This window comes from Phaenicophaeus curvirostris, chromosome 5 (assembly GCF_032191515.1).
Source record: "Phaenicophaeus curvirostris isolate KB17595 chromosome 5, BPBGC_Pcur_1.0, whole genome shotgun sequence".
NCBI classification, from domain to species: domain Eukaryota; kingdom Metazoa; phylum Chordata; class Aves; order Cuculiformes; family Cuculidae; genus Phaenicophaeus; species Phaenicophaeus curvirostris.
This window is the reverse complement of record NC_091396.1, coordinates 2,905,576-2,931,112: the sequence shown is the minus strand read 5'-3', so window position 1 is coordinate 2,931,112 and position 25,537 is coordinate 2,905,576. Positions and strand designations below refer to the sequence as shown.

Sequence of the window (25,537 nt, the reverse complement as noted above, 5' to 3'; positions counted from 1 at the left end):
GAGGCTTTGCTGCAGGGCTGAGCTGCTTCCCTCTCCCCTTATCTCCCCCTCTGCCTTTATTTCACCCCCTGCCCACATCTCCCCTCTCCCCACCCTTCCCCCCTTTATCTTACCCCTCTATTCCCCCTTCCCCATCTCCTCACTTCCCCCTCTCCATCTCCTCCCTTTTGCTGCCCCCCTTCCCATCTCCCCACTCCTCATCCCTCCCTCTTTATTCCCCACCTCCCCTCATCTCCATCTCTCCCCTCTTCTCACTTCCTCCCTCCCTATCTCCCCTCTCCCCCCTCTATTCCACCTCTTCTCACTTATCCCCTCTCCATCTCCCCCCTTTATTCCCCCTCTCCATCTCCTCCCTTTATTCCCTCTCCATCCTCCCCCTTTATCTCACCCCCTTTATTCCCACTCTCCACCACCCCCCTTCATCTCCCCCCTTTTATTCCCCCTCCACCACCCCCCTCCAACTCCCGTTCATCTCCCCCTTCATTTCCCCCTCTCCATCTCTCCCCTTATCCCCTCTCTCCATCAGCCCCTTCATCTCCCCCTTTTATTCCCCCTCCATCTCCCCCTTCCCCCCTTTTATTTCCCCTCCATCTCCCCCTTCCCCCTTTATTCCTCTTCCATCCCCCCTTTATTCCCCCTCCATCTCCCCTTCCCCCCTTTTATTCCCCCCTCCATCTCCCTCTCCCCCCTTTATTCCCCCCTCCATCTCCCTCTCCCCCCTTTATTCCCCCCTCCATCTCCCCTTCCCCCCTTTTATTCCCCCCTCCATCTCCCCTTCCCCCCTTTATTCCCCCTCCATCTCCCCTTCCCCCCTTTATTCCCCCCTTCCATCACCCTCTCCCCCCTTTATTCCCCCCTTCCATCTCCCTCTCCCCCCTTTATTCCCCCCTTCCATCTCCCTCTCCCCCCTGTATCCCCCCCTATTCCTCCCTCTCTCCCCCTCCCCGCTCACCGCCGCTGCCCGTGCCGGTGTCTCTGCTCTGGGGGCTGCGCCGCCCGCGGGGGGCGGAGCCGTGAGGCGGGTGTCCCCCTCCCTCCCCCGCCATCCACCCGCTCCTTACCTGGGTGACAAAACGGGAGGAGGGAACCTTCGGGAAGGCCGCGCTGCTCGGCTCTGGTTAATCGCGGTGTCACGGAATGGGTCGGGTTGGAAGGGACCTCAAAGCCCATCGGTTCCACGGGCACCGCCCACTGGATCAGGGGCCCCAAGCCCCACCCGACCCGGCCTGCAACACCCCCAGGGATGGGGCAGCCACCGCTCCTCTGGGCTACCTGGGCCAGGGCCTCCCCACCCTCACAGCAAGACGTTTCTTCCTTATTCCCAGTGTAAATCTCCCCTCTTTCAGCTTAAAACTATCCCCCATCATCCTGTCCCTGCACTCCCTGGTCAAGAGCCCCTCATCAGCTTTTCCATAGGGTCCCTTCCAGTAGTGGAAGCTGCTCTAAGGTCTCCTCAGTGCCTTCTGTTCTCCAGGCTGAACAACCCAGACCCTCAGCCTGCTCTCATAAGGGAGGTGCTTCACCCCTTGGATCATCTCCGTGGCCTCTTCTGGACCCACCGCAACAGACCCATTTCCTTCCTGTGCCAAACACGGGACTCCAGGCAAGGTCTCACCAGAGCAGAGCAGAAGGGAAGAATCCTCTCACCCAACCTGCTGGCCACACTTCTTTTGATGTAGCCCTTCTTTTGCACAACAAAACCGATCTATTTCTTGATCACATTGTGACGAGAGGAAAAATCAATTCTATAAATTAATTCTATACAACAACCCACACAGTGGTGGGACTGAGGTGAAGCAGCAAAACACTTCCCCAAACTGATGCTGCATCAAAAAAAGTTCTGGTCACTGTTTGGTGGTTAGCAAGTGAAATTGTCTACTACAACTTCATTAATCCTGGTAAAACCATCACAGCAGAGCAGCACTGCCAGGGAGTCAACAAAATGTATCAAGAACCGCAGCGTTTATGTCCAGCGTTGAATTGTAAAGGACCAGTTCTTTTCCATGACAATGCCCAACCGCATGTCTCGCTGCACGAATTGGGCTACAAACCCCTACCTCACCCATCTTCCTTCCTCACCAGAGCTCTCTTGCACATTACCAGCTTCAAGTCTCTCAACATCCTGCAAAAGGTTTTTCACAAAAAGCAGTAGCTCCAGGTACCTTCAAAGAACTCAGAAATTCAGGGCTCCAGAATTCTATACTACCAGAATTGTTTCTTGTTGGCAAAAATGCGTAGATTCTAGTGGTTCTTATTTTGATCAACGCATTTTATTTTCAGTTGAGACATTCTGCTTTAAAGTTGATGCTTAAAAACAGCAATTATTTTTGCACCAACCTACTACAAAGCCGTGTAATAGCAGCTCCGATGATTTTTCATGGGGCTTGTCTGATGGACAAGAGATCCCTCCCATCCTTCACTAAGTGGAGCTTCTCCTATGCTCAATTTCTATCCCAGAAGCTAAACTTGCTCTCTGTGCCCACTGCACTCGCCTCACGCACACAGAAACTGGGGTTCAAAAGGTGGCTGAGGCAGCTCCAGTCACAAAGATCAGTGACCCCAGGTTCTTGGGTGGACAGAGGAATGGAATAAGAAAATGAGATTAGCTAGACTGCAATGAAATACTCATCACTCTCCAACTCTGAACTACTTAGAGTTTGAATCTGATTCTGTGGCTGGGTTACAGTCGTTGAGAATATTATTGGTCAGCTCCTCATCTGATCTTATAAATGTCTTTAAGATTTTACTGCTTATTAAGCCATAAAACAAAGGAATATAAGAGTAAGATGCTTGTGGGTTATTGCATGCAACCTGTGAATCCAATCAATTAACGCTTGATTAAAATAAATCCTTAATTTATTCATTACTCTGAAACTTTTGCAATGAGGAACTGGAAACAAGGAATTTAACTTCAGCCATAGCTCAACATTTACCTGGTTTCCCTGCCTGAAATTTGGGAGCAGGACCTCACAAATTTCACAGAGGATACATTTATCTTTATCATCGCCGATAAGTGGTATTTCCATCTTGTACTGAGAGTTACACCTTGCATTCTTTACATGGACAATGAGAAATTACATTAAACAATGACAGGAAAAAGAAGTCCAGCACTGGAATAACTTGCACAGCAACTTTTAGGTTGGCTTTTCCCCCCCTGGCTGGCACACCATCTGTTTTTCTCTCATGTGATGCAATCACAGCAGGGAAATGGTGGCCAGAGGTTCTTTCCGTTAAGCCATCCAGTCAGCATAAAGCCCATAAAAATGCTGAAGGAATCCTACAGTGCAGTTATAAAGAGATCATCAGGGTAGGCCTTCGTGGACAAAAAAAACGACTCAGTCATACATTTGTGTTGGAGATGCTAGGTTTTTAACCATATCCTGAATTCACAGATGTTCAACGAGGCTTATTTTACAATCATGGGAGAAGTCCTGTCTCTGGAAACATTCAAGGTCAGGTTGGATGGCACTCCGATCGAGTTGAAAACATGGGCAGTCATCAGCACAGCTACCTAACACCTGCCTGCTAAACTGATCTGAGCTCTGCGACAACGCTGTGTGCTACATGGGGTCTTGACAGGCAGTTCTTTCCTGCTTCCTCCGTGAAGATTTATACACTCCAGCAGCACTGGCAAACACAACCGATTCCTTGTTTTTTTTCAATGGAATCTGCTGCCTCACTTTTCATATCGCTCCAGCAAAAGCTTCTAAGTTTTGGGTGGGGTGAGGAGAATCAATGGCACAAACCCTACTTCAAATGCACATAATGAAGTTAGAAAGCTTACAGCAATGCTGCATCTGGTAGCTTTAGGCAAAATGCACTTTGCTAGAATAGCTGCCTGAAGCAACAGGATGACCTTTTTCCTATTACAGTTACATGGGGAGGTATCATTCCCCCTACCTAGTTACCCTCTCATTTCATCCACACAGAACTCACGGGCGTCCTGCGCCCACCAGTGGTGCTCAAACCCTCACATCGCAGTGTTCAGAAGTTGACAGAACAGCACTGTCCTCTCTCCTGGCTTCTTCTACAGTGAGCAGTAATTACAGTTCCTCTTCAACATCCCAAGGGAGAGCCACTCCCTGAGAAGAGTAGAATCACCAAGAGTTGTACATGTTTATGTAGAGCCTTGTGACCCTCACCTGATACCACTTAGCCAGAACACTCAGATCCTCCGACCGCGAGTTATCTGTCCTTAAAAACACAGCACTGGAATAAGTCCCAGTTCCACTAAATACCTTTTTCCACTCATTCTTTGAACAGATGATGAAATACCAGTTAAGAAAAAGCATTACGGCACAAACATCACATTTTCCCCTCACAGTTAATACTGCAGAATCCTCAAAATGGAAACGTTTTCAAACCACTCCAATGATTCACTGGGCTGTTCTCAAAGGGACACCACACTTATTTTTGTTCCTCTAGACAGTTCACCTGAACAGCTGTTGTAGGGATCGTACTGGATATTTGTTTTCCTGCCTTTCCTACTACTGTGGAAGATCCAAATTCTGCACACGACACTAGGAAAGATAAGCACAGGGAGAACATAACAGTTAAAAAAACCAGGCTTTTTGTATGAGCACTAACTAGTCAATAACGGAAACAGTCTGTTGCAACCACAATACACTGGTTGTCCTCAGAGGAACGACTAATTCTGGATATCAAAAAGAACAACTGACCACAGCAATGCTGGTCACACAAACACTGCTCTGTTCTTGGCAGGAGAAGACCCATGCAGCACTTGAGAGCAAAGGAGGCAGTTGTTTATTAATGACAATGGAAACAAAATAAAAGTGATAAAGCAAACAAATACTTTTTAAATATAAAGTTTTTAGTCATTCGGTGTTATGTCAGGCTCTCCCCCCCCTTTTTTTTTTCCTTTTCCTTTCTTTTATTCAGGTGTAGTTACAAAATCCATAGAGGATTTAGGGAAACATGATACTTCACCATAAATTTGTCACCTATGACAAAGTCTGAACAGCAAACATCATATAAAGAAAAAAACTCCAAACATATTTACAAATTCATACTTTGTAGTTGTTGGGAAATTCCTTGGTTACTGAACGGTGGGTGATGCATGAACACTACATTCCAAAAGGCATTATCCAGAGTCACCTAGCATAAAATTAAGCTGAAAGACAGATTGTCTAAAAATAAGGCCAGTTTCATTCCCAATTTATGCATTTGATAACCAGAATTTTCTGGTACTTTTACGTTAATAAAAAAAAAGAGCATTAGAGCACCTGATCTTGCCCAAAGAGGATACACAGACCAAACTGCAAGTTTCATTCTTAGTGGGAGTTATCAAGAGTAGAAACTTGGGAGAAAGGATGATAGTATACACCTTTTTTTGCCATCTTGTCTATTGCTAATTTTAAATGCTTGTATAAAAACCAGTCCCCACACCATATTTGCATTATGATCATAAATAGGCAATAGTTTAAAAATGTAAGATATGATTACCTCGGACTATCAAGCTGTTTTGCACTTCGGAAAAAAGTGAACAAAGCCCAAGCACCTTTCTGTCCCTCTCCCTCCCTCCCCCTGCCCCCACCCCAAGTCCCATCCCCACTTCCAAACCAGGAAAAAAGAAGTTAGACTGATGAATATTACAACTGGCACCAACATTCATGCTAGTTGCCCTGATGCGCAACAAGAAGTTCATTTACAATAGTCAGAAATATTTTTATGCACTAGCCCCAAAGAGTTCAGCTTCAGAAAACAGTTTGTATTGTTTTAAAAATAAATCCTGTCAGGTATGACGTGGGCAGCGTCCGGAAGGTGCGGGAATGTCCAACACCCTGCGTCGATCTTCATATTCATCAGTGTCTGTGGAATCTTCGTCTTCATCCACTGCATGTTCATTATGACTTGTTTCCTAATACAAAACACATCCATATTTAATCAAAACCTTTAATTCCAACTAGTTACAAGAAAGCACTAACAATTGTGTGCAAAAATCTGCAGTCTGCCTCGTGCTCTGTGTCCTAAAACCAGCTCCTTACAACAGCAACACTTAATTCGCAACAGAGTTCATCTTGCAAACTACTTGACCTTTCCCTTGGTAAATACCTGTTAGCCTTCATTATTTCATAAGTAGAACTATGCAAAGCCACAATTTGGTATCTCGGCTGTACCAATTTTCTTGTCAGCTTTTATTAGAAGTAAAAAATAAAGCATCATTACTGTCTTTAAGTAAGAGATAGAGGAAAAGAGAATAGCAAATTATTTATACCGTTAACTGAAGGGAAGGAGATTGCAACTCCCAGTAATACAAGCAAGAGTTATGAGATTCCAGTTTCTTTTAGAAGCACGACATCTGCTGGTGCAGATGGTAATGAGAGCATCTCAAATCCCTGGAAAAAGGTGAGAAAGCGTACAAATAGCTGTCTACCCCCAAGGAAAGACTTGGTGCTTGCGGAAACACCTTCAAGTTTTATCTGAATTAGTCACTAAATAAGTGCTACACTAGTGATAAAAAACAAAGCCTTCTTCTTGAAATGTGCCAAAGCAAACAAAGAAATTATAGAGTTAACTTGCAGTCCTCGAACTAAAACTGCATTAACAGAAAGCTAAAGATCTTATTGATTGTCAAACTCAAAGTGACTTTATGAAATGCACTTTCAGCAAGCACCAATCAGACAGACTGCTGTCATTTTGAAATCGTTGTTAACCAAAACTTCCCTTGTTGAAGAAAGCAGATATGCTGTCAAGGCTAAAACAGATGACAACTCATACCAAGACAGAATATTTGAAAGAACTATGAAATCCAGACAGCTTATGCAATGTCATCTTTCTAGGTACAAATTAAGATGTGAGATAGGTCCTTAAAGCAAAATAAGCAAAGCTCAACACTGCTGTAGTCCGCATAATCACTGTTGAAATATGCCCTGAACAGATATACATGCATATACATACACGCACACACACATAGATATTTCTATGCATCCTGAGGGGCACTTGTCTTCAGACAGTGGGCATCAGGTCACATTCTACCTCTGTCAAGAATCCACAGGGCCTCTGATCTCACCAACACAACCAGCTTTGACCTTGATACCAGACGAGACATGAGTATGCGAGGACTATGACCCATAGCCATGTACAGTGTCCTACAAAAGCCAGGGCCAAGGGTCCTGAACCAGTAGCATTACATGTCAAAGGAAAGAGGATATGTAGCTTTAACCAGGTACAAACTGCCTACAAAATTATTACAGTTGCTAGACTTAAGTCTTAATTGGACAATGTTTTGTATCGAGTTATCAATCTGAACACTGTTCAGTACTGTAATTTTTGTACCAGAAGTGTTTTCTTATCAATAAACATCCTAGAAGCTGGAAAGAATTCATATAGACTGAGAGATACTTTCAGATGACTACTTTTTTTGAGAAGTAGCTCTCAAAAAAGAGCCATTTTCAAGAAAAGAATCAAAACTGAAAAATGATGACATTGACGTTGAAGCACAGTTACACTGTTCTATTAAAATTATTCCAAGGGTTCTCAGAAAACAGAAGGTCAAGGGAAAAACAAAAAAAGTCTAGGATAAGCATAATTGCACCTTCACTTACCATTCGTGCTGTAGACACCTTGAATGTTGGACACACCATATGGAATCTGGGAATTGTGACGTTAAAGAACTTGTCCTTGTAGTAGAGGCAGTGGAAGGTATAATACCCCTCCATATATCCAGATGTTGTGGAAAATGTAGTACAGCTGGTATATTCATAGACTCTCCCTGGACTGATAATTGGAAACTCTCCTGTTGGTAAAACATGAGATCACAATAGCAAGGTCTGTAGCAGATCTACAGTTCAGCAGTTCGCTAAATCACTTGCACTCCACAACATACTCGGGCAGATCATTTTATATTCCAGTGGATGCATAATGATTCTCAGCAACTACTGCTGTTAAAAATCTGTCTAAGGAGAGGTTAACTATCAGGATGTTCAGAAATCCCTTGCCAAACAACTTTAAAGACAAAGGAAATGGATCCACGTCTCTTTCAAGCAACAAAATTATTTTGATACAAACCATAAAACTACAAGCCTCTGTCCCCATGATGGAACAGCTAATAACATAACTTTCATAACACATACATTAGATACAAGAACACTCTCTCTATTGGGTTCATAAAAACCATCTTTTACTTACCAACTACTCCAGGACCCTGAACTTCTTCTACATCGCCTTTGGCATTTGTTATTTTCCAGTATCGACTGTCCAGCTGACAAGCCTTCTCGGGAAGAGCATCTTTGGACATTTCAATTCTAGAAGCCAAACAGCGTACTTTTTAGTTAGACAACTACTTCCATACATTTTAAGAGATGCTGTAGTGTCCCTGGTCTCTCTCTCTCCAAGCAGACTGGGCAACCACCCCCCATAAGGGAAAGTATATTCAATCAGTTGTCAGGATCCACCTCCATGCCTCCACTTCACACTCTATTGTTACTTACCCCTTTCTAAACCACAAAAGTTACATGTAACTTCTTTCCTCTACCCATCGCTATACTTTACCAACTATGAATTTGACCAGTACTTTGCGTACCTGACCAAGTAATGATTTAAGGTTTTTTTTATTAATAAGTACACCAGTTTGAGCACATTCTATTTGTCTTAGTATGAATGCTGTGCATAAATTTGCAACAACTGATGCTTTGAACATTACATAGATCTTTCCTGTGTTGTAAGAGTTAACTCCATCGTTATTTTTACCTGATTCTGTAAGTGAAGAAATAATGCGGTGGATGTACAGAACTGAGTTCAGGTAGAAAAGATGTGGAGACGGAAACAGTAATATCTCCTGTGGTAGCAACACATTCTTTATCATGCACATACCTACAGAAAGGAAAACATTAACTCTGCAAATAGCTCTGTACACTCAACACAGAAAACTAAACCTGTCAAGTGATTAGTTAATTAGTAGTAAAAGCACTGTGGTGCTAGGTCCAAAGCAATTCTTAACTTGTCATTTGGCATTCAAATAAAGGATGCACGCAGTGTCTTCATGATGTGTACTTCCCCATCACTTAAACTCACACAGCTATGGATCTCTCTGTACCTCCATTAATGCTTGTATTAAGCTGGGTGTACAATTCAATCTGAAGTCAATGAAGACACTTGTTTAATAAGGATGCATCAATATGCTATTTAAAAAACAAAAACTAGCAACTCCTATGGCAAATTAACTTACAGATCAGGAACTTGGTTCTACAGCATCTCAGTTTGACAGAATTAAGGCTATTGCTTATGTTTAGAAGAGAAGGGCATGAAGATTCAAACACCAGAAGTCCTCTTTATTTACATATTCAGCAGTGTTATTCATGAGACCAGTTCACTGAAATGATTCCTTTTTTAATAACTCAGGACGGTCCTGCAGCTGCAGCACACTCACGGCAAGCAGAATAAATATTATGCTGTTAGCCAAGCTTCAGATCTGTTACAGTGCAAAATCCTGGCCCTGTTAATAAAAATTTAACTCTGAAGCTTCTGGTAAAAACAAACAAAGAAACAGACAATCAGTCTTTAAGCATTCAGTTTTACAGCTTTATCTGCAATAAGCTCCATGTCCTCTCTCCTCTCTCCACCAACAGTTTTTGTATCAGATACTCATAACTACCATGAAAGAGGTCAGCGTTCTAAAAGAAGTATCAAAACTTTGCAGTGAGGTTATAAATCCCAGTCACAATACCTGAAAATCTGGTCTCTGATGATGGGATAACCACCAGTTACAACTTTGTTTACATACGATGTAAACCATTCCAAATAAGATGTACCTAGATGCCAAAGAAGAAAAGTATTCATCAGCACAGGCAAATTTGCCACTAAGCTCATTACAATAAATACTTCAAGGAACCAGTTTAAAGCTTTGAATGTTTTTATAATACACTGCTCTCAGACATACTTAGATGAGTCAGTCAGTGGTGCAGTCCCTTCTACCAACAAAGGTTGTTTGGAGAAACCAACAAAGAACTAAGAGTTAGGCGTGCACACTCCAGAAATGACATAGCAAACACAGAATCTCTCAGCTAAGTATTGCACATGCCTCTCCATCTGGTCTCCTGTTCATAACTCTTCTGCTGTGACTGGGAAAGGCAAGTGGAATAGTCTATACTACATGTATAGCTATTTCTAGCTATTCCACCTACTTGTACTATTCCAGCAAGCAAGCCCGCTGGTGGATTTATGGACTATATCCACATTTTGAAACCTAGGTTTCTAGATGAACAGAGCTTCTAAGAAACACACTAGCGTGTTGCAGAATTTCCCTCTCCTTAAAGCCAGGGGCAGGTCATAGACATACTCCGCACTCCTGCTACAAACCCAGAAGATGAAGGCTACGTGTCATTCTGAAGAACCTGTGATTTTCATACGCCCACAGCCATTGTCTCAGAGCAACATTTCATATACCTACAGCCATTAATTAGGAACAGCTTGATTTCTAAGGAGACAATCAAGCTGTCAAATTAAACTTTCAAAGAAAAGTTTCATACAAGAGATACCAGCTCTCTGTAAAGAATTTCTCAGCCATAAATCTTCCAAGCACTGCAACACAGAGTTCCACAGAAAAGCAAAGAGTTCTTCAATTATTAGTCAACACTACTGACACAAAACAGGATTTAAGCTGAAATACTAAGAAATCATTATCCCCAACTTCACTGACATGTTATCAAGTACTACCATTCCTGTTAGATTAAGCGTACTTACCATTTCTTCCTTTGAGTAAGAGCTATGTGTGTTGTCCTTTGATCTTTTTAAGTCTAAGGAACTCCAAGTTTATTATCCTCTCGTTTACCACTAATCCACAAAATGCAAACCTTGTATAAAGTAATTCCGAATGGATGAAGTGGACCATTTACCCTGCCACGTTCAAAATGACGAGGTAAATGCTGTGTATGAAACCTTCCCTCCAGTTACTTCCCCTCCAGTCAGCAATAAGCCAAAATTAACCCTTTCAGTCAAACAGAATACATTTAAACGTAATACCATTGACTCAATCCCATAAAAGCAGCAACGCCAATTCACCAGAGAGCAGTTTTAAAGCATTACACCATCCTCAAGTGGAGAGAAGCAATTAACCAAACTCCTGAGCTTTGGCTGTATCTTCCCTGTGATGGTTCTAAAGGCCACAATGCGTTCTGCAATGACCTTTGTAGAACAGATAGTAGGCTGACCACTTCACACTGAAATCAGTTCATCCAATCAATCAGTACACAGAAAGGTTTCCTAAAATTAGTGTGGTCCGACTGCCTTCAACCCAAACCAGCAATTGGATAGCATTGCCTACTGTAGTTTCTCTATGAATATTAATATATATTTCTTAATAAATGTTCAAGACTAATTAATTTTGGTGCCATTTATTACACAACTGCTTTCCCACTGAGTGAAAGGAATTAATTTAGATGCAGCTATGATTACCAGATACCAGTGGATTAACAAAAAGAAATCATCATAACACTATTCCAGTTAATGTACGTGTCAGATAAATTATGATTACTGCATAGCCAAATAATTACACAGTTTTCCCCTTCCCTCCTTTGTCCTTTGAACCAAGCAATCAGGCAAATATAAAATCCGGAAAGGTTTTCTTCTGCAGCTATGTTTATAGTAAATTAGTTCCATTAAAGGATGCAAAATATTTTCAACACAACATGATTGCAAAAACTACTGGGGAGAAAAAAGTGTTTCTGTCCAGCTGGGTGTTGCATTTAATAACTGCTTACATCAGCCCCATGATGGCCAAGGTAAAGGTTTTGCTCATCTTGTTAAACAGGTTAGTACACTGAATGATTTGTATACAAGACACACAGAAGGACAAGCTTCAATAGAGAAAACTTGCATCTTATTTCAAGTACCTACCATGTTTTAAAGTAGGTTATTTAGAATGCTTGCTTTGTTCAAATCATACTGACACGCACTTTCTAAACAGCGTCATTAAAACATTTTGTGAATATTTTATCTAAAGCATTACCTGTAATGAACATATCAATAGCAGATGGATTGCGAGTCATTTGGTCCTAAAAAAGAAAGAAAGTTTTGGATGTATTAGGATGACAGCATTAGAATTCCAAGGTTAAAATTCCACACCTTAAATAAAAGATATAGAACGCTTCCCCCATACATATATGTAAAGGAATATTGTATATGTATATTTGAACATATGACTGGAGCATAATGATGTATCAAGCAGACAGATTTTAGGTTTAGTGAATCAAAGAATGGTTTGGGTTGCAAGGAACCTTAAAGCTCATCCAGTTCCAACCCCCTGCCATAGGCAAGGACACCTTCCACTAGATCAAGCTGCTCCAAGTCTCATCCAACATGGCCTTGAACACCTCCGGGGCAGCCACAGCTTCTCTGGGAAACCTGTGCCAGTGCCTCGCTATCCTCACCAGAAAAAAATTCTTCCTAAGATCTCATCTCAACCTCCCCTCTTTCAGCTTAATATCATTCCCCCTCGTCCTACCCCTGCACTGCCTGAGAGCAAGCCCCTCCCCAGCTTTCCTGTAGGCCCCCGTTAGGTACTGGAAAGCTGCTAACCTTCTATCTGGGGGAAGACATACACACACGCTGATCTTGCATAACACACAAGCTTTTCTTTCTTACAGAAACAGGGACGAAAGTCTAAATCTGCCATAGTTCAAACAAATTAAATCAATACCTTCCAATAAAATAATGTTGTCATCACCGTGAACCTACAGAAATTGCTATAGCCATTAACAGCTTCATGTAAATCTCTTACATTCCACTTGTGGGCTTTGATGAAAACCAGATGGCAAATCAGGGGCAAGCGACACACTAACATGAACTCTAAGTATTCACTTTATGTTATGTAAAATACTTCAGGTATCTGATAACATGCAAAAGGACACCATCAATTATTAAAAAAGTATATTCACAAGTATAAATATGTCTTCCTTACTGGACATTGATAGAAGATCTCGTATTTATTTCGTCCCTCCACACTCTCCAGCGCCATATATTGACTCAGGCCAGTATGAATGCAAAAAGTAAGAGGAAGGCATTGCTTCAGACCTAGCCTCTGCTGAAAACCTCCAGCCGCTGTGTCGATATCCAGCAAGTCTTCAGAGCGGTAGTGGTTCGATAGTGCCATGCTTCCCATCAAACTTAACAGATAATGACAAAAAAAAAAGGAGGGGGGAAGATAAACAGAAGATACCACTCACAATGCAAAGGTAGCTTCAAATATTTTCTAAGCGCTGACTCTAGATGCATATTAGACCTAGACCTAGTCTAACATCCAGGTGCTTAACTAGGTTGCTTGTTTGCAATAGTGATGGCTCTAAGATAAATACTTCCTCACATGTTTTGTGCATCCCAAAGCATCATTTTAAAGTCTGCTGGTGACTCCCGTCACGTCTACAACTACTTCAAAGAAGCTATTAACAGCTGACACAGCCTCCTATAGTAGCACAATAGAGGAATAACCAGTGCTCTGTACCTCAAGTTTTGTGTGAGTTCATTTCAATACTATTGAAGCGCAAGAGATTTTTCAATTGGAAGACCCAGCTGCTATAGTAACAGTCATTGATTGAAACTACAGTGAGCAAAGTGATCTATGCTTCAGAAAAAATGTTGAGAAGTAAACAAGCAAAATAACCATTGAGTTAGGGAGACTATAATCTCAGTATAAAAATGAAGGCATACAGACACAAGTAAAGAGACACACAAGGAAAGCATTAGACAATATTCGTGAGACAACGTGGCAAGACCATCAATTGTCTTTCTAATTTTTATCTCTAGCCTTTCGTAAGCATCACAACAAAGAATGGGAATTTTTTATTTGTTCATTTTTGACAATAAGGAAGTGAAATTGAAGACAGCAAAAGGAGCCTCTCTCTATATAAGAATATACACATTTGGAAAAAAGTGGTACTAATTTGAAATATGTAACCATTAGGAATGGAGGTGAGCATCAGAAGCTGAAGTTAGCATGAATGTTGGTTTAGATGGCAGCCACGGGAAAATAAAAAACCTGAGCTAACTACACTCAACGTAATAAAGTAGCAGACAGTGGAAGTATGACAAAAAGGGATAACATGATCAAAGTAATCAACTACAAGGGTACAGACTACAGCAGTGCACTTAGCAATAAGAGGAGTACACAAACCTGCCACGTACACCTCCCCACCCACACTCCCTTCTAATTTGCCTTTCACCAGTGTTTTCAGCTGTAAACTCGAAGATGCTAAGCTTGCATTGGCATTATGAAAGCCATGACTCAGACACATGCCACCACACATCAGCATCATATAAGCTGTTCCCATCTCGGGTAACAGGTTCCACTCCTCTTTCTTTTCAGTCTTCCCTGGAATTAGTACATTCCACACTTTAAAAAGCAATGTTAATATCCAAACACAGAAACCTGAAGCATCTAACAGTGACAACTAGTCCCAAATCGCCTCCATTTCTAACTTAACATCTCAACAACTTCCTGCACAGACTCCCATTACCTACACCTGATCTTTCCAGCATTCACCTCCCAAAAGAAAGCAAGGCTGTCCCCAACAGTAAGACCACACCTTCCACTCACAGTGTGGCAGCCTTTCTTGCTCCAGGGTGCCACATGTCAGCCCTAACTTATACCCCAGTCACTGCAACAAGCTTTGTCAACCTGTGTGTAAGGCTCCTACCCTCATTTTTAGGGCACAGCGAGGGACCACAGCCCACTGGCAGTTGCTCAAGCTGAAAAGCATGCCCAAAGGTGTATGTTTTCCCTTGCGGCTCTTCCACAGACACATCACCACATTAGAGGTTTCATTAGTGAAAAAGTTGTAGGAAGAGCAGGAAGCACACAAGTTGCAGAACTCCACTCAAAGTCTACAGAAATAGGGCACCTATCACCTCTCTTAAAAAAACAAAACAAAACAAAAAACAACTCCTGGAAAAGAAATAGAACGAGAAGTCATTTTTTTGGCTGCATAAATCTGTTTCACATATCCCTCCTGTACACACAATGCTAGAATTGGAGGAAGCTGTGCCTTCTTTACTAACGAAGGTTTTGGTAAAGCACCATGAATGCATTGCCCCCTACAGACACTGCAGTGATTGGCCCTGCTCTCCATCTTTTGCTAATGTTTGTGGCACTTCAGATGCCGAGCTGTCAACTTTTTCTATAGCTGAAAGATTGGAAACCATGTTTGGTCATTTGCCTTCTAACCTTGACGCATAAGGAGTTTTTAATTGCTGAAACTGCATAAAATTGTAAAATCATCTACTGAGAAAAATTAATTTGCAGAATTGACATTTTGATTCTACTTAAAATGACTGCCTGGTTTGAAAGTTATTCCCTAACCATTCTAGAGAAAAAAAGCTTTTAAAATAATGAAATCTGAAGAGTGCAAACAGCTAATTTACTTAGGTAATACAAAGCAAAACTTCAGGGGAGCAACTTGCACTGGTATGATTAGAAGTTTAACAGTTGGAAGCTTTAGTTATTACGAAAAAATGGGTTCTCAATAGGAAAAAGGACTGAAGTGTAAGAGTAATTTGAGCAATTAGAAGCCTACACCATGTTTCAATTACTGTTGAGACTAGAAGACGGCCAATCGTAGAAGCGTAACTTCAAGCAGTCACTCAGTTGCAAGACACTTAAATGTTTCATTTATCCTGTTCAGCAGACATTTTATCTTTTTAATAAATAAACCATCAAAGAAACACAAACGGAATTAATAACTCAGTATGTCATTTTTGCTCCTTACCCAGGAACAACTAGCTTCTGTCCATTATGAATACGAAAGGAACATCGATAGTCATCAGGGAGTTTGCAACCTATTTGTGCTTCCACAGCATCTAGATCTTCCTCCCGCACACTCTCTGTGTACAAAAAGAAACAGAGTATTAAGTGGCAGTTTTGGAAGGGGAATCGAGAACTGCTGCTCCTACAAAACTCCCAGACTTCATGCTGCTTCACCCCTCTGCCCCAGATGCCCAGTATGCTGTTCCTGGCAAAGGTGAACATTACAGTCTGTCTTAAGACATCTCCTTTAAAATTCTATTTAACATCATCTCAGCAGAGCAACATGGCTAGAAACAAAGGAAAGCCTAGCTACTTTCTAGATATAACAGCATGTTTTTAACTGCTGTATGCTAGGAATTTTAAGTAGCCCCAGCATCCTTATCATTATGGATTTTATTTTTTTTAATCACAAAAGAAATATGTATTTCAAAGTACTCTGCCATTTATAATTCAAAGAAAGTGAATTGACAAGACATATAAAAACAACATAAATTCAGTTGGGCTTTGGGAGGCACCTGTCTACTAGCATGGTCTCGAGAATCTTTCATTGATTAAATTCAGGCTAGTGGCAAGAATCACTAAAATCAAGTATTTCACATACAAAGAGTGGAATTTGTAAGTGCCTTGATCAAACAAACATGGACTCAAGTCAAGATTTGGGAACTTTATTGTATGCTAGATGGCAAAGAATAAATACTACAAAAATTTGAAAGGAAGCTGATTACATTAACTGATTACTTAATACAACACCAATCTCCATCCAACAAAATCTCAACAGGCCTGACTTAAGCAGAAAGTATTTATAAAGCAAAACGAGCTTTTCCCCTGCAATATTGTTGTTAGTTGACTGAGTCTCCATTAAAACTTTTATACAATATTGATTTTACTCTTTCATCATTCTGAGGGCTCCTTCTTTCAGTTTCCAGCCCAACCAGTCCCAAAGAAATGTTGGCTGCGCCACCTTCCACCTGGAATCTGAATCAATAAACGGGTTGTAACAAGGGGATTTTTGTATCGTCATGAGAGAAGGGTGGGGAGTAACTGCTCTTACAGCTCCACACACACTTCAGGGGGTTTCTGCACCCTCACTTCTAGTAAAGATCAACAGGGTGGCCAGGTTGGTGTGTTCCAATCAAGGGGGTTTCGGTGAATTTTATTTTTTTAAATGCGTTTCATATTCAGAAGCAGTTTCATTCATATGGCATAATTTTACAATACAATGAAACAACCCCTTGTGAAACATGGTATTAAAAAGTATAAGCTGTGATCACTATACAAGCGTGGAACTTTATCATTTTAGATTATTTTCTGTCTTTCTGTAGACTAAACGAAGCTTCAATGCACCAAATTCCTTAGGAGGATTTTGAAAGTAAAACTGTGGTGAAATCTGTTCAACACCAACACAGATATTTTCCATTTTATTTATGAAATATTTGACTGACAGTTCAGTGGTTCTATAGACCTAAGCGAGGTCTATGTTTTCGACTGAGCAGCATTAAAGTTACAGAAATCAAGCCATGGATAGTACTATGGCCCGTTAACCAAAAGTTCAGGCTACAGAGAACCTTTCTAGCCTTTTCCTTCACTAACACTCAGAAGTAACAAAACAACAAAAAAATTTTCAATAGAAGTGAGTTTTAAGTTCTAAGCATGTTCTGTTACTCTCAATCACTTAGTAAAACTTAAGAATCTAGCACTATCCAGCAAGCCAGGAAACATGCAAGATTACACAGAAACAGATTTTTGTCTATACATTTCTCCTACTTTCATAGATCCTGTTAAACATCTTGGTCTAACAGTCCACTTCATACAGGAGTACAGATGAAGATGAAAAGATACTTTGTCTCTACACCAGAAAAGCTGAAACTGGCTGTATGTCTTGCTGTGTAAGACTTATGAACCAGAATACTGGACGTACTACAAGTATTAAAACACAAACAATTTAAAAACTGAATCTTGGAAAGATAAATAAAAATTCTTGTTCAGCCACTAATTTACCTTCAGAGGAACACAGTAAGACCTACAAGAAGGAAAAGAGCACCTACTTCCTTTTTAATTGGCATTATTTTAAAATGCCTGCTTTCATAGGGGAGTGTTTTAATTATGTCTTAAAAAAAGTTCTCAAAATTCACATCAACAGGTCCCAGGACCTTGAAGTAATGGGATTATTAAACTAAAATATAATAATAAACAAAGAAAAAAAAAAATCCAGTCATAGCAACCAAAGACAAAAGCATTAAGAATGTATTCATTTCCCAATTACCCAGAGATAAAGAAGATAGACTGGTCACTAAAAAAAAACCTAATCTTGATTTCTCATCTCAAAAGAAATCTTTAGAGAATCTATGGATCACCAGGAACTGGGCATAGACCATAGAGATGGTCCGATTTACTGGAGGAGAAGGAAAAGAACAGCTACTTGACTGTCAGGGCTCCAATAATTTAGGCAGACATCCAGGATGAAAGCAATATGGAACTTAGTAACAGATAATGCTGCATCAGCCAAGCTACTAGAGAAAGCAGGTGTTTCACCGTACCTTTCAAAGAACCAATCATTCGAGGGCACCGTTGTCCCAAGTACTTCTCTAGGTCATCCCAGGCTTTTTTCAAGGTAGCATAGTATCGGATATATCTTCCTAGGTCAGAGTAGGTACTGATGAAGATGGCTTTCCAGCTCTGATTTCGTCGGCTTTTTTCCTCACTAGGTGGACATGAATAAAATAAGTTCAAAGACCAGCCCATAAAGCTTGACTTCTAAACCAGAGAAGTTAATATTTGTTATTTGGCAGAAACAGTATGCATAATATTAAGCCAGGAACACTTTGAGCCACTTGAAGCTATGCAAAGCAAATGAATTCCACTATCTATTCAACAGCAACTCGGAACAAATAGGAAATATATAGGGTACTTTGTATCAGGGGAAAAGTTAGGAACAGTATTCCTTTAAACAGAGTGCTGTCTCTCATTAAATCTTAGAAATGGGGAACAGCTATTTCAGATCACATTCCACACATGTACAGAGAAGGCCTTCAAAAAATCTCATTTTTTGGATCTACAGCATTGGTCACAAACCCCTTTATACACCCAGGAAGAAGGATTAAGGAACAAACCAGAGAGTCACACGTGCACTGCTTTGGAAAGTCAGTTTCTTAAAGAATTATTGCACATTCAGTACTCCTCACAGGCAAAACAGCAGGTTATGGGAAGGCAGGCTGCCAAAAAAAAGTGCTGACTAACATCTGACAAAGGAAGCTTGCTTCCAAATTGTAACAGCCCTTGCAACTTCGTGTTAGGATATATTCCAGCTCTTCAAACTGCAATCAGCACACCGAATCTAGAAGATTTAATACATGTTTGTACACCAAAATAAAAATGTAACAATTACAAAGTCTTTGTGCAACCTTTAAGATATATCTAGCTCTCAAAAGAAAAGAACTGTACTTCTTGAAGACGACTTGAAGGGAAAAAGGTACATCAAATTTAATCTGGGAAGTTAGATAAACTAATGTCAAACCAAACAGCTAAAAGCAAAACACCCGAAGTGAATTATCTCAGCAGGGAAGAAGTTTCTGCATATTTTCACCCTTAAATGTTATTTGTAGAAATTACCTACAGCCTTCATTAGTCAGATATTCTTGGCTATGGGGGAGGGCAGTATCTTGGAAACCAAGCCTAGAGACAGTTCTCCTTAGCAAAGGCCTGTAAGCCCCTCACCTTCTCCCTTGTACACAACAAGTTCCTCTTTGAAAGCATCAGGTACTCAGTTTGAACTCATTTCCTTACTTTCTTTCCCCTGCCCCCACACCAGATGTTCCTCTCTAGTTCACATTCCAGTAAGAATATCACTTAGGATTTTTATGCAGAGAATCTCAAAGAGAAGTTTTAGAAGCTGTGTTGTATCTTAATAAGCTGCATATAATCAGAATATGCACAGTATGCTTACCTTTGTGGATGCAATTTGGTTTGCTGTTAATTTTTAATGCAGTCCAGATGATCTAATAAGGATTACAAATTACAGCTTTGGAAATGTTTTCCTAAACTACCTTCCCCATCTACTTATGCGTATACATTAACTCCTTATCACCAGCTGCTCTGCCATCTTAGGCTATTTGTGTAATCCAAGGAGATCTGCATAATCTGAACAATGGAAAAATATACGGAACTGACCACTGAAGTCATATGCAGTTAATACTCCTCACAATTTACAGTCTGAAAAGAAAGATATTGTCCAGAAAAGAGGACACAGAGGGTATAAGCAATAACAAAACCAGCTGCAAATTCACTTCAGTCAACTCCACAAGCTTTCTCAGCTCTTGAGAAAAACATGCTTTTTTTAGCAAAGACGTGGATTGATACCTTTCCAGTTAGATTCCACATAACAGACATACTGAGTTCAGTGTGAGCAAACAGAACAGAAAGTGAACTTTCTAAAAGGACACAACATCTCAAGAACCACTTATGCAAAACCTTTTACACAGCCCAATGTGACTTCCAGGGGAAAGTGATGAAGAAAATCCTCCTGGAAAGCATTTCCAAATATACTTGGTCATAGAGTTACTAGAAGTAATGTGGACGAAAACAGACAGCACAATAACATAATTCTCATTTTCACAGAAAAAAAGGCTTAAAACAACCGCACTTACTCTGAAATAAGCCAGTATTTCTTGCAGTGTCTTTTCCACAGTGGATCATGGTTTGATAGCTGATTTAATCTTCGACTTAAATAGCAGCAACTATAAATACAGAAAAATTAATTTTGATAGCAAAACAGTAGTAAAACAAATATGGATAGATCCTGACCAGTATATTACACTTGCATTCTCATTGAACAAATGCAGAGTTTGGAAGTTGCTTAGCTGTCCTTTTTAGAGTTGTGCTTACAATGGTTAAAAGTCTTCATTATAGCTGTGTGAGTCATGAACTACTTTTCTACACACTTTGAGAACTGCTAGCAATTAAGTAATTTTGTAAAGCAGGTCACCCTGTAGATCTATGCCACTGTAAACAGTGTCTGAAAGACTCCACAGTGTGACTCCACTCCACCAGCTGTGAATCCTCTCCACCAGCCATGAATATTCCAGTAGCACAGGCTAGTTATTATATGTAAATCACTTTATTATCCAGATTGCCAGTCTCTACCTTATCTTTTCCACTGCTGCCATACACTGAAAGCTACAGAAACCATAAGGTTTGAGTTTTACAAAGTTAATTTCACTTTAAGTTGTTTAAATAAAAAACAACATGACCAGAGACAAAGGAAGGTAATGGAAAAATACAAAGGATAATAGACCTGGAAACAAGAATTGCAAGCTCGCTCTAATGAAGACCATACATAAGGTCTTGCCATTACATTACAGGTAACATTGCTGCTGCTTCAGGAAATTAAAAAAAACCAACATTCTCCACTATGCAGCACTATTGCAAATGCAGTATTTAAAAATATGTAGGATATAGGTCTAAAAACGTCCTCAGAAATCATTTAAGTTGATCCTGGCTTTATGCAAGGAGATAGCAAAAGCTAACCTATATTCCCCATGCCTGCTACCTCTCTTTTTAAAAGCAGCGATTTATGCCATCAAATACTTCTACAGTTACAAAGCCTTTCTGGAATGTACACTGGTATTGAAAGCAAAACATTAGAGTGCATTTATACAAATAAGAACGTGCAGCATAGCATCAGCAACGTGCAGAGCAGGAATACAGGGAGTGGCTGTGTTATTCGAAGATTCTTAGAATTTAAAAGAATTTACTGCCTCATTCAATCTAACCTGAACATCAGACAATATAAACCTTTTCTTCTTCTGTGTTTGAGCTGAACTATCAGTTATACTTCAAAGAAACTCCCCAAAAGATACCACCAATTTAGATGTGGTTACATCACTTCCTCTGGTAGCTTGTTCCAACACTTAATGTGTGTTTTAATGGCAGTGAGTGACATCTAAATACCCTAAATGAGGTAGACAGACTTAAGCTTCCAGTTACTGCTTTTTGGCTTTTTTTCAGTGTAGTTCAGAAATCGGTAAGAAAGACAGACCAACAGTGTAAATGGACATAGTTATGAACTGAAATAAAGATGCTTCTCGATCTTGTCTTTGATAAGTAAAATTAGTCAGAGTCCATAGCCAGAGAAAACATTTTACACCGAGATTCATCTGTTCAATTCATTTACCTCTTTTCCCCTCCTCCTCAATATCCATTATATGCTGCTTTAGCTAGAATTCTACTGGCATTTCAAAACAAACCTTGAGAAGTAAAACCAGTTCTCCTGTATGCCCTGCCATTACCCTTCCCCTCCACAATAACACAAAGACATAAATGCATTCACTTCAACCCTCACATTTGGCTCCTTAAGAATAGGAATATTCTTTTTGGGGCGTAGAGGTTGGAAAGAAGAAATATCCCAAAGTCAAAGTCCTTACAGAAATCTATTATATTGGTGTTTATCAATCAAGCCTGTAATTTCTGGTAGGAAAGAAGTCACTGTGGCATCACAGGTCCACGTGGCTTCAAACATTATAAAGATGCCATTAACGCCAGTCTCGTTAATTACATTAAGTATTTGGTCACCTGTCAGCTTTTCCAGTATTTAAGAGCCACCACCAGATTAGCCAGCCCATGGAATACTAGGGAAACTGTAATGTTTGAGATGGTCAGAGTATAGAGAGGCACTAAAGGCAAATGTGAGCAACCTAGAGATTTCCTCAACTAACACTTTGAGTATTACAAACTGCCCCTGCAAAACTGATCTAATTTATAAGAAACCTACACAGTATTTAATAGTCCTTGCACAGCAAAATCCATCTCATTTCGTTAAATACATAATAAAAATAGGTAGTGCTTTTACTACACCATTAGCAACTACTGTAAAATCATACATACTGGACTTGGAACAATTTTTATAATCTTTGCTTATGCTTAATCTCATTTTTGCAGTCACCTAAGAGCTTTCCTGGATGTATTTAGATTTTTTAAATAATATCCATGGGAGGGAATCAAACAACAACCATTTTGGTAACATTATAACTCATGCGTACTTATTCCTCCCTCTTTGATTAAACACAGTGATTTCAATCACTTTCAGTGCTTGTTCTTCATTGGTAGGGTTTTAACTAAAACCACATTCTCTTCTTCACTCTATGACTCATAACTGTTCAGCCACAGAATCATAGAATGGCTTGGGTTGGAAGTGACCTTAAAGCTCACCCAGTTCCAACCCGCTGCCATGGGCAGGGACACCTTCCGCTGGATCAGATTCCTCAAAGCCTCATCCAACCTGGAATAAGCTGTTCAAGAGGAGCTTTTCCCTTTCATTCATGGTTTTCTTCCTGAAAATCATTCTACTTAATTTCACTCAGTTTTCCTCAAACAACAGCTAGTTCAAATAACTGGATATATTTACTGGCAACAAGACCACCCTTTGTTTGCCTGCAGATTCACAACAGATTCAAAGAATTACTGATTTCACAAATTCAGTAATTGGTGAGGATCTAAATTGTCATTTAGCTACAAATAAAACTAATATCGTATTAGCTACAAATAAACCCAAGAAAATGGGGGAGATAAAAACTGGGAAAATTCCCTTTTTCTTAAAAAAAAAAACCAAAAAAAAAAATCCACAAGCAAAAGACTAGAAGAACACCACTGCTTCTGGAAGGGGCTGATGCTTTCGCGTGTGCCCTCCTCATAGCAGCTCTCCAGAAGAAGCCAAACCCTTTTCCTACACCATGGCAAGAGCTGTGGGAGAGCTTCAACCACTTCCCATTGTCACAGCCCCGCTAGTCCATGACCCGGCTCAGTTTGCAGAGTGAAGTGCAGCCCCAAGTCACTGGCAGCTCCTGCCTCACCTCACTGCCCCTCCATGCTTCCCCTTCCTGGCTTAGCCTCACCCTAGCACTCGCTACATGACTTCCCTCCCACTTGACCTCCGCCCGCAGTTTCGCCCCTGCCTCACTTCTTCCCCCCTCCACGGCTTCTCCACCAGGTCTACCCCTCACCATCACTCTTCTCGCCCCTCCATGGCTCACCCCCACCTCACCTCCTCCTCCTTCCATGGTTTCCCACCCCACATATTCCCACCCACCTCACCTCACTCCCTCCATGGCTTCCCCTCCATCCTACCTGATCTGACCTCCTCCTCCCTCCATGGTTTCCTTCCACCTCACCTCTCATCACCCCTCGCCATGGCCTTCCCCTGCTATCTCTACCACCCTCTGCCTCAGCTCCTCTCCATGGCTCCCCCGCACCTCACCTCTTCCTCCCCCCATAGTTTCCCTCCACCAGGTCTTCCCCCCTGCCTCACCTCACCACTTCCATAGCTTCCTCCCCTATCCCCTCACCTAAGCCTCTCTCCACGGCTTCTCCCCATCTCATCTCACCTTACTCCCCCGTCTCCAGCTTCGCCCCTGCCTCAACTCTTCCGCCCTTCATGGATTCCCCCCAGGTCTCCCCCTCACCTCACCCACTTCCACGGCTCCCCCTGCCAGCTCTTCCTCCCCCATCCTGCCCCACCTTACCCCCTTCCATGGCTCCCCCACCTCCATAGCTTCTCCCTTCCTCTCCTCACGCCCCTCCACGGTTCCCCTCTCCTCTCCCCACCCCACCCCACAGCTCCCCCCTTCTCCTCACCCCCCTCCACGCCTTCCACCCACTTCACTCATGGCTACACCCCCCTCCCTTTTCCCCCCATCTCCCCCCCTCCCCTCCTCACCCTTCTCCCTCATCTTCCCCTTCCCTCCATCTCACCCCGCTCTCCTCACCCCTCCATTCCCCGTTCTCTCCTCTCCTCACCCCCTCACCCCTCCATTCTCCACCCCCTCACCCCTCCATTCCCCCTCCTCTCCATTCCCCCCTCACCCCTCCATTCCCCCTCCATTCCTCCCTCCTCAACCCTCCATTCCCCCTCCATTCTCCTCCCCTTCCTCTCCTCACCCCCTCACTCCTCCATTCCCCCCTCACACCTCCATTCCCCCTCCATTCCTCTCTCCTCACCCCTCCATTCCCCTCCCACTCCCCTCCTCATCCCCCACCCCTCCATTCTCTATTCCCCCCTCACCCCTCCATTCCTTCCTCCCTTCCCCCCCACCCCTCATTCTTCCCTCACTCCTCCATTCCCCCCTCCCCTCACCCCGCCCTTCCAGCGCTGCCTCCCCACCGGCCGCAGCGGCTGAACTCGGACCTCCCCCCCGCCCCTCCTCCTTAACCCCGTCCTCAGGCGGCTCCAGCGGAGCCCCGGCCCCGGCCCTTTACCTCATCAGATCCCGGTAGTCGAGGAAGCTGAGGATGAGCAGCAGCGGGTCGGTGGGCAGCAGCTCCAGGCTGAGCGCTGACGGCTCCATGTCCAGGGGCGCCGCCATCTTGCGGCGCCGCCGCCCGCTGACGGGCACGCGCCGGGCCGCTCTCGGCTCTGGGCGGAGGGGGGTGAGGGGGGGGGTGGCGCACGCAGCGCCCCCTGCCGGCCCCTCCCCGCGGCGCCTCCTGTCCCAAGGCGCTCATGGAGTGGTTTGGGTTCGAAGGGACCTTAAAGATCATCCAGTTCCAGCCCTCCTGCCATGGGCAGCGACGCCTCCCACTAGATCTGCTGCTCCAAGCCCCATCCAACCTGGCCTTGAACACCTTCAGCGATGGGGCAGCCACAACCTCCCTGGGCAACCTGGGCCAGGGCCTCCCCACCCTCATCGTGAAGAAATTCCTCCTTATGTCCAGCCCAAATTTGTCCCTCTGCAGTTTATACCCATGGCTCCTCGTCCTATCGCTCCAAGCCTTTGTGAACAGTTCCTCCACAGC

At 42.3% G+C, this 25,537-nt stretch overlaps 1 protein-coding gene across 1 annotated transcript; it reads right to left on the bottom strand.

Annotated features, from left to right (window-relative positions):
* Positions 1-4,741: 4,741 nt before the first annotated feature.
* Positions 4,742-25,139, bottom strand: FBXO3 (F-box protein 3). Its single transcript, XM_069857374.1, has 11 exons — positions 25,001-25,139; positions 20,398-20,487; positions 18,292-18,455; positions 15,717-15,831; positions 12,917-13,121; positions 11,966-12,011; positions 9,686-9,770; positions 8,710-8,832; positions 8,149-8,264; positions 7,566-7,756; positions 4,742-5,878 (listed from the first exon to the last, which is right to left on the bottom strand). Exons 1-11 carry the CDS (start codon positions 25,105-25,107, stop codon positions 5,753-5,755), a joined length of 1,368 nt encoding a protein of 455 aa, XP_069713475.1. The 5' UTR covers positions 25,108-25,139; the 3' UTR covers positions 4,742-5,752.
* Positions 25,140-25,537: the final 398 nt, after the last annotated feature.